Source organism: Drosophila albomicans, chromosome 2R, assembly GCF_009650485.2.
Source record: "Drosophila albomicans strain 15112-1751.03 chromosome 2R, ASM965048v2, whole genome shotgun sequence".
Lineage (NCBI taxonomy): Eukaryota > Metazoa > Arthropoda > Insecta > Diptera > Drosophilidae > Drosophila > Drosophila albomicans.
In genome coordinates, this window is record NC_047631.2 from 1157918 (window position 1) to 1168402 (window position 10485).

The window sequence follows — 10485 nt, forward strand, 5'->3', positions numbered from 1 at the left end:
ATTTTAAAGCATCACTCCCTGCGGGTTAGACACAGCACATACGTCGACTCTCTTAACGCTGCTGTCTTTTGATGTAGCTGCATAATTGGTACATGTAGATGCAATGTGTCCTACATTGCCACATTTGTAGCATGTAACGCCTGATCTGTCGCGTCACAGAAGTTTCGTGCGTTGTTGTTGTTGTAGTGTTTACCGGCGTCTGCATGGCCTTCAGCAATTCCAAAAATTTGTTATTTGTGCCTCCAACACCCGTAGCACATTTTCTGGATGCTGTGGCTGTGGCGATCCCACTTCTGATGTAGAAGAATCATTTAAATTAATATTTTCCATTTTGATTCTTATTCTTTGGTAAAAGCGTAGCGAGTCGCCAATGTCTCTCGTCCCGTCTTCTTCTTCACTGACGCTTCGAGAACAATCGCGCCACACTCAGCCCGTATAGCCGTCCCGCTCGGACCTCGCCTTCACCAATCAACCATCCCTTTCTTCATGTCTTTATTTAGTGTTTCTTAACACTAACAATGTTCTTAACATTTACATTACTAATCTAATTATGCTAATTTAACAGTCATGGGAATTCAAACTTTACAATTTAACTGTCTGTTCCACGACATATACATATGTAAGTTGCCGCAGCAGCTATCGACAATTTTCGACAGCTGTCAGCAGTCACATTTACGTAAAGTAATGCATTCGGCTTTTTGCTATTTTTGATTTTTGTCGCTGTTGCTTTTGTTCAGCAGCGTAAGGCTGCAAACAGAGTGCGCGCTGAGACGAAGACGATGATGAAGACGAAGACGAAGACGAAAAACAGTGCAGAGCAATTCATATGAATTCGCTCGCCCGCAAACAGAGTGCGCGCAAAGCCGAAGACGAAGATGAAGACGAAACGCAAGCAATTCGCTTCAAACGGTGCAGTACTGTTTTTGAAGACGAATCGCTTGCTATTTTGCCTTTGCACTGAAAATTTTGCGGCATCTCTAAAAATGGACCTAAGATTCTGAAAATTTGCACAAATATCAGAGAAAGATGAATTTCGCGCAATGTATGAAACATGGATCTCAGAGACTATAAGATTTGCTATGTTTGCACGCAGATCAAGAAATTTTTGACACGCCCACTTCCGCCCCCGCAAATCAAAAAAATCGAGCCTAATTTTAAAGCTAGCGAATTTTGGTATATACAATAATTACCATAGTAGTTATGATTCCTGAAAATTTTTGTGCGATCAGATTAAAATTGTCGAAGTTATTAAAGAAACACTTTGAGCAGCGCTGCATGAGAGAACTCATAAACACCTGCAACATGTATTGTTATTTCAAAAACGGGCAAAAACGGGCAAAAACCATTACTAAAAATGGATTCTATAGAGTATTAATTTTTACCTTTAAGGCACTTGGAGGCACTTAAAAGAAAAGCTTCACAGAACACATTACTTTTGTTAGAATAAGCTAGAACAACAAGACAAAACAACACAAACATTTAAAATATAGAAAACGTTTAGTAACTATTAATTTACATACCTTGACCTTTATTTTCCATTTACACACTTTTAACTTTTAGTATTTTGTTCTTGATTTATGCAAAGTTCAAAATGCGGGTTTTTTGTCTAAACAAAACGACACTTGACTTTAAAAGCGCGCAAAAATTAGGGGTATTCCCAAAAAATTTTATCAAAATTTTTTTATATCATTTAAGTATTCAAGATACCAAAAAAATAATTAAACATATTTCAAAAAAAAAAAAAAATCATTTATGCCGCATTTGGCTTTTGACCCAATGCTTTGTTGATATTTTTTTGTTCTACCCATGCTTTGGCGCAATTGTTACAATTTACATGTGATTTGAGATTTGCCTGACGGACAAGTTTTGTGAAAATGTGAATTATAAATGAAGAGTTAATTTTCGAATTAAGAAAAATTAAATAAACATGTAACTAAATGAAAAGTTAAAATGATTGAAATAAATGAACTAAATATATTTTGAATAATTTTCTACCTTAACGTTACAATTTGCCTTTCTGCAGGTATAATTGGGGTTTTAGTTGTTTTTTTTTTTTTTTCTTCAGCTTTGTTGCTTCAGAGTGGGTATAATATTTGTTTTTTTTTATTCACTTTTTAAATAAAAAATAGTCTATTGTGTCTCAAAATTTATCCAATTTTTAATAATTAGTTGTTCAATTTTTAACAGAATGTAATCAAATATGCTAATTTTTATTCGGATATACTCCAAAATTTTTTTTTCATCTTGACGCAGCTCATCAAACAAATGATGAAATTCGCCGAATGTTTTTCTTCCCAAATTAATTGGGTGAATTCCTCCATGCACTTTTTTAATTCTTTTTAATTTTAAAAATAAACTCTCCTCTAACAGCAGCTCATCATCTGACGAGAAATCAATTGCGATTAACATCATAAAATCGCAACAAATTCGTCTTGCACTATGCGACCTATTAGCTTACTCGCAACGCAAGCAATTCGTCTTCGTCTTCGTCTTCGTCTTCATCTTCGTCTTTGTCTCAGCGCGCACTCTGTTTGCAGCCTTAGTCGAAGAAGCAAGAAGCGTACGATTCGTGGAAGTCGGCCGTTGCGACCGTTTTTGATTAGCTACTACTTTAAAGAAATGTTCAGCATTTACTTATAGTGTACTTGATTTTTTTTTATTATTCTGTTCGTTTTAAACTTTTTTAATTTTTTTTAAGTTTACAAAAATAAAAAACTAAATTAAAATTCGTTGGAATAAAATAATATAAAAACATTACAGTAAATTAATTTTTCATTCCTTTTATTACATTCAATACTCATTTTTGTATTATTCATTAAAAAGTTCCTCTTGTTCAAAAAGTGGCAACGTATCAATGGCCATGTTCAGAAAGCTGGGATTTAATTTGACGAGCAATATGTTCTCAATTACATCGTGGCTTAATCGATTGCGATAGTCGGTAAGCACCAGTCTTAAAAAAGAGAAAGCTCGTTCAATCGACACCTGTTATAAAAATAATAAATAAATGATAAAATTTTAATTAATTAGGCCATTTTCATTTACCTGAGTTGGCGGTACGGCATAACAAACGTATAATTCCTGGTCGGTTTACTGTTTGCCTTTCCAATAAGACAAAACGTCTATGTCAATCCTTTGATAAGAAGGTTTCAGGTTTTCAATTTTTGAATCGACATCGATTGTACTGTTCACTTCTGATTTAACGCCTTGAGATAAGTACGCTTCTAACAACTCGTCTTCCTCATCAAAAAAATAGTTCTGCATTTCATTAGAGCTGGAATTCAGAGTTGAGCACATATTGCCAATAGGGTGAAGACTATTAAGTCTATCCCAAATAAATTTTAAATGATTTATTGCGTCATTTTTTTGTTGCTGCGATAATATATGTTGAAAACATGGATCCAAAAACAGGCAAGGAACTTTAAATTTGTTGTTAAACAATATTTTTGTTCGTTTTTCAATAGAATATAAAATGGCATTTCCAATAGTTTTCGTTAAATTCTCATTTGTATCCTTTGCAAATTTTTCTGTAGATATTTTAAGCTTGTGCCATTGGGCGTAAAAGTTACTATAATGTAATTGTTCCTCTTGAAATTTTTTATGTTTTTTTGCAAGGGACTGAAAACATTGCAATATGACTCAATAAAATCCCAAATCGAGCAATCTAGATCAAAATTCTCTTCATCCGATTTGTTTTTAATAGATTCAATTTTACTTAAAATATCTTTAGCTTCCAACAAGTTGTTTAACATTATGTAAGTAGATCCCCATCTGGTTGGTCAATCTTATTGTGGCATTTTCAATTTTTATACCCGCTACCCATAGGGTAGAAGGGTATTATAACTTTGTGCCGGCAGGAAATGTATGTAACAGGTAGAAGGAGGCATCTCCGACCCTATATATTCTTGATCAGCGTCAACAGCCGAGACGTCCGTCCGTATGAAACACTGGATCTCAGAGACTATAAGAGATAGAGCTATAATTTTTTTCGACAGCATTTGTTATGTTTGCACGCAGATCAAGTTTGTTTCAAATTTTTGCCACACCCACTTCCGCCCCCGCAAATTAAAAAAATCGAATAACAAGCGTAATTTTAAAGCTAGAGTTGCGAATTTTGGTATATACAATAATTACTATAGTAGTTATGATTCCTGAAAATTGGTTGCGATCAGATAAAAATTGTGGAAGTTATTAAAGAAATACTTTTGTATGGGCAAAAATGCCTACTTACTAGGGCTCTTAGTTGCTTTGACCGATAATCTGGTCGATTGTGCCGTCTATGGTATATTTTGAATGGTGTACTATATCGATATACCAAACATACCATTTGGTGTATTTTTAGTATTTTCGGTATATTTTGTAACGAGTGTAACTTTCTTGTTTTAATTCAAATATTTCACGATATCCATTGGAGGTTTTTCTTATGTATTTTGTCATATTTCTGCAATTGAGTAAGTACTTCTTAATATCCAATGATTTGATCACATCAAGGGCAACAAACTTGAATATTGCCTATTAATACAGAGGGCACTGTTTCTATAAGCTCGATTTTTTTTCATTATTTTGTTCGGAAATAAATGATAAAATATTTGTTGTTTTTAGCATATTCGCACCGTTATCAGAAGTTATGGATACGATTTTATTCAAATTAATATTATATTTATTAAGCATTTTCACCACTTCGGCGGCAAAATTTTTGGCTCCTCTTGATCCTGCACCTTTCAACTCAATCATTCCCAAAATGATTGATTTTATCTGAACCGCGTTTATGTATTGTGCACTTATTCCAAATATATTTCTGGACAATCGGGATGCACTGTCTATTTTTAAAGATAATAATTTGTTGTTCAGTTCATTTTATATGTGATTCCTTATATTATTTGCCACTACTTTCAAAGTATTTTTGCAGTTTAATGCATTTAATTTGATTATTTGTCCAAACGCAGTTTTAAGACCTTCACAAATTGGATCGAGAATATTCCTCATGTTTGGTAAATTTAAAACATTAAAAGGAATGCTGTCTTCCATTACCAATTCAATGTAGGATCTTAACAGTTGTTTTTTGTTGACTTAAATTTTTATTTTTTTTCGCACTGTTTTAATCGAGGAATTTGATGACGATTCAATGTTTTCAAGAGTTGAATTTAAGTCAACTTTGTGTTGGAAAAAGAACAAGACGGCGAATGCTGATGACTTCCACGAATCGTACGCTTCTTGCTTTTTCGACTTACGCTGCTGAACAAAAGCAACGACAAAAAATCAAAAGTAGCAAAAAGCCGAATGCATTACTTTTCGCGACTGTGACTGCCGACAGCTGTCGAAAATTGTCGATAGCTGCGGCAACTTATGTATACGTTCGAAAGCAACAGCAAAGCAGAAAAACGAAAACCGGCGACTTATGCTGCTTTCTGATTTTCGTAGCTGTTTGATTTTTGTCTATGCTTTGACTGCGACTTCTGATTTTTTCAGAAGCAGTAGCAGAAGCAAAATCATATGAACTGAAATTTGCCGCAGTTTTTTAAAATCTGGTCCCAGTCCTTTACACTCTGTACACGGCAGCTATGCCAGTAACAAACAACTGCACCATTGAAACATATGCTGACGATATAGCCATTCTGGCAACAAGCTCATCTCGAGACGAAACATCTCAACTCTTGCAATGTGAGCTCAGTCTGATTGAAGCCTGGTTTCTTCGCTGGGAAATTAAAATTAACTTCCTGAAGTTTGTCCAAATAACTTTTGCACTTAGACCAGGAAGCTGCCGATATGCCATACTTTACGGCTCAGCAATTCCACAAGAAGTATCATGCCTTGCACCTCGACCGCAGACTAACATGGAAACCGCACATAAAAGCATAATATCAACAACTCAAAATAAAAACTCTGAATAAATGTCCTGGTTATTAAATAGAAAATCAGCAGCCACTTTAGAAAACAAAATTCTTTTATACAAAGCCATTTTGAAGCATGTTTGGACCTACGCTAATATTTCAAATATTAAAATACTTCAGCGCTACCAATCAAAAACATTGCGACAAATTGTTAACGCTCCATTTTATGTAAGCCAAGCAAATATTCACAGAGATCTAAATATTCCAACTATGATAGAAGAGATAAACAAATATAGTAAGAAATATACAGACAGACTTCACAATAATGTAAATAATTTAGCCCTAGGTCTATTAGACTATATTGAGCTATAGCTCAACATATAGAAGACTCAAATGATTTCACATTCTTGATCTTCCTGAAAGGTAAATTTAAGTAAACGAGAAGTTATATTTATTTTTATATTTATTTACTGGAAATCTGTTACTCCTGTTATTATATATACATATGTACATTAGTCATAAAATTTACTTATTGTCACAAGACAGATTGTAAATAAAAATTGAGAAAAAAAAATAAATAAATATGATAATGTCCCTTTAGGCAGTTCATGAGATCTACGCCGCCCATGTTATACTCATGAACATTTTGGGAAATTTGCAGTTCCTTCACGAGGTCGAACAGGCTTGCTGTCTTTCCAGACACGGTTTCCTCGCACTGTGCCAAGGGTATAAATACCTATCGCTCTTATATAACCATCAAAGGCAGAGATGTATAAAAATTATCGAAGTATATGATCTTATTCTTAAATTTTTCTACGGTTTGTGTTGAAATCTTCAGATTTGGGTAGCGTTAAATGAACATCAAAATACCTACATATGTATGTAAAGGTGCATCTCATGCATATTCATGATTCCGATTCATGATTTCGAGCTTCTTTATTTCTGCTTGCAGCGAAAAATCGCCTCGAAATGCTACATTGTTAACATGCATACATTTCTATCGCCACAGAATCTTACTCGAATATTTTGTTATTGATTCAATAACTGTGTAAGTAAAACTAATTATTAACTAAAATAAATTTGGCTTACCAGCTCCATTGAACCCACTAGTAGTAATAGTGATCGCGGCCTTTTTGCAGTTTTCTGGGAAGTCTCAGTTTTCTGTGCATTGTTTTGGACATTTTCAACAATGCAACATTTTATAGTCTCAGCATTCTCTAATGCAGTATTAAGAGCCCCATTATACCAATGTTGTCGTCTTCGTCATAAATTGAGCTTAACACTTCTTCATCCAACGGAACTGGGTCAAATATCTTGAGCAAACTCATGTGTCAAGTCGGACAGCTTATACCGAACCCGGTTTGCAATTTTCTTTATTTCTAATTCTATTAATTAAAATCACTCCAGCAACAGAAACAAACACATAAATTGCAATCAATTGTGAAATTATCAGCTGGCAACAAAAGTTGTCTTGGATCCCCAAACGTGCCTCAAGGCACGTATCGCTATTTCGCTGTCACAACGCATGTCTTTTTTTTTTGCAAACCTGCAAACAATAAAAAATAAACTTACCTTTAAAGAAAATATTATGAGCTGGATAGGTATTACATATTTACTGTTCTTCTAAATTAATTACATAAATGCTATAAGTGCATAAAAAAACTTGTTGAAATCACCGGAATGAAATGGCGTAAAAAGGTGGCAGCCGTTTATTTTGGAAAAAAATGTGGACAATACATACAATATTTATAGTGTTTATAATTTGATTGCGATCAAATAAAACAAAGTCAAAGATTTTAAAGAAAAACTTTTGTATGAGAAACGTCTACTTACTAATTCTTGTTTAATGCAAAGACTTCAGAGAATTCAATTAATTAAACAGTTGCGCTGGGTTGGACCCTAAAAATACTGGCGATAGTTAATAAATTGTACTGCGATTTGTAGTATACCTCTTGTCGTAGCAAGAATTAGCACAGCCGCAAGGAACTAACTAGTCCTTAGAACTGCAGGGCTAGCAATGCGTTCTTTAATTTCCGTTTTTGTATGAAGTGTCCGCAAATAGGGTCAATCGCCACCACCTCGATTACCCACGAACTAGTGAAATAGTGCAAAATATTAGGGTCTTTAAAGTAAGTACTTACATTGGACCCCATGGAACGGCCGGTAAAATGAGTACTTACATGGGTTTCCATGGAACGGGCGGTAACGTAAGTTATTACATGGGACACCATTGAAGGGTCGGTAAAGTAATTACTTACATCGGACCCCATGGAAGGATCGGCCATTATAAATTAAAAAACATGTACATATGTACAATTACAATTACAGTTTTTATTTAATTTTAACTTTTCTTTATTTTAATAAGTTGGATTCTTTTATTACTTTAAGGCAGCTTGAGTTTTTAAAATATCGTTTTTTTTTTGAGCTGCAAGGCCTTTCTCACCTGGTACTCAGTTATTGAATCTGAAATAAAAAGGATTAAAAAAGTTGTAATAGATTGAATTATTTACACATGAAACATATAGTATAACAGATATAATAATTTTTAAGTGACTCACCTAATAAAATTGCGATTGCTCCGCTTTGCACTTCTGAACTGAAATGCTGAAATGCTAACACAAACGTTTCTTCCGTGACAATTGTTTTTGTAAGCGGTGCACCGAAGACGCGTAAACAAATATCATAGCGATGGAAAGCGTAATCGAAGTTATGTATGTCATCTACATATGTTGTTTGTTTATGTCTTCACTTGCAGGTCATAGCAAAAGTTTTTTTTTTTATTTTTCTTCCAAACAAATTAACCACATCGACAGACACTAACACAAGTAAAGGAGTCACCGTATCTAGGTAAGTCTGTTTCATTCTAATTAATTGACATTATATGAGCGAGCTAAAGCTTCATTCTTCTTGTGGTTTATCTGATCATAGAGCTGCTTCAGTTGACTGCAGTTCCAGCGGTCGCACTAAAAGATTTTCATTTTGTTTTTGCTAGTATGCCGTGTGATTTTCTGTTACCATTCACAATGAATCAAATCAGTTCACTTTCCATAATAATTTTTCTCGATTGTTAAATTTATTATTTATTATAAAAACAAAAATAGTTATTTATAAATCATATAAATATAATTATTTATAGGTTAATTGTTTTTCTTCTTTTTCTTTCTTTTGGCCCTATTTGATATTTTTTTTTATTTTTTCTTTGCCTCATATTTACTTACCATGTTAGTCCTTTAAATACATTTTTTTTCGTTTCAAATGCTCTTATGGTTAGAATTTCTTAAAGTGTATTGTAATAAATTAAATAATTTTCTGTTAGTCTTTGGAAGCATGGTAAGCCACTTGCCAACATTTATTATGACATTTCGAATGCAGGATCACGGTAGGGTGACGTTTGCACACAACAACATCAGTGCTGCACTGAAGAGGGATTCATCTTCTGTTTAGCCTAAATTCCTCTGTTTCCTTTCCTTTCTCTTTCGTTGTTGTTTAATGTACTCACCACATTTCACTCCTCTTACTCTGTCTACCCATTCGGTCGCCGATTTTGTAATGTATTATTGTTATATAGGGGTGCGCATAATTAGTTTTCCTATTTTCATAACCCACATGCTACTGAACAAAGCCCGGAAAAGCCAGCGCGTACGTCATGCTGTATAAACCCTACACCAGCACCAAGCGAATTCGCTATTCATTACAGATCAGCCCTGCAAGTTTGATCTAAATTTTTCCCACGACCACTACCGTCTCTGAAAATTGAATAACAAGGGTAATTTTAAGGCTAGTGTCGAATTTCTTGGTACATACAAAAATAAGTATAGTATTTATGATTCCTAAAAATTTGGTTGAAAAAAATTGTCGAAAAAAAAAATTAAAAAATTCATTTGTATACACAAAAACATCTACTTATTAGGGGTCTTATGGTAGTTGCATTGGTTGACAATATGGTATATTTTGCACTCTATGGTAAATTTCGAATTTAGTATTGAATATGGCATTATTTAGCGTTTATTCAAAATGAGATACGGGTATCTCACACTCGAGAATACTCGACTGATGTGGAAAGAACGGACACAGAAAAAGAAGGCCATTTATCCATTTTTCCAAATCTTAGGTTACATTTATTATCTATTTAAAATCAGTGATACCGAAATCCGGAGAAAAAGAATTATATACGGTTTAGGCCAAAATTGGGGAATATATATTTGCCTGGTGTAGTGTATAATCTTTCTTTAAAGTGTTTCACCCATTTCCATATTTTAAAATTGTGACTTACTATTTGGGTCGCAAATACATATTTTGAAAATTCGACCAATGGTATTTGAATGCAGCCGCCAATTGGCATATCATTAGTTGGCCAACAAACACTTGAAATAAAAACAGTTAGAGTCATCCCAGTAGCAATTACATGGAGGCATTATAGGCACCAGCCAATTCATTGTCATCTGTGGCCATATCGTGAAAGTGGGAGGGAACTGACATTTTTTGGGCGTTGTTTTCATGTTAGTCGAATCGGTTTTTGTATGTTAAACATATTTTTAAACTTGATCAGGTACAAGTTCTGCTATCTATTGTTAACAAATTAAAATGTTATAGTAAATACTAATTTAACTGGAACCATGCACGATCAAACCGACACTTTATAACCTCTTTTCAGAAT

The 10485-nt window shown here is 33.9% G+C and overlaps 1 protein-coding gene across 1 annotated transcript; it reads left to right on the plus strand.

The window, feature by feature from the left end:
• The first annotated feature begins 744 nt into the window (after positions 1-744).
• LOC127565793 (uncharacterized) lies at positions 745-2599 on the plus strand. The gene is made up of 2 exons (XM_052006318.1): positions 745-909; positions 2371-2599. The coding sequence occupies exons 1-2, from the start codon at positions 827-829 to the stop codon at positions 2597-2599; spliced, it is 312 nt and encodes a 103-aa protein (XP_051862278.1). The 5' UTR covers positions 745-826.
• The last annotated feature ends 7886 nt before the right edge of the window (positions 2600-10485 follow it).

Coding starts and splice junctions, on each gene's coding strand:
- LOC127565793 (XM_052006318.1), top strand. CDS start 827: ATGAATTCGCTCGCCCGCAAACAGAGTGCGCGCAAAGCCGAAGACGAA. Junction 910..2,370: donor CAAGCAATTCGCTTCAAACG/GTGCAGTACTGT, acceptor CTCCTCTAACAG/CAGCTCATCATCTGACGAGA.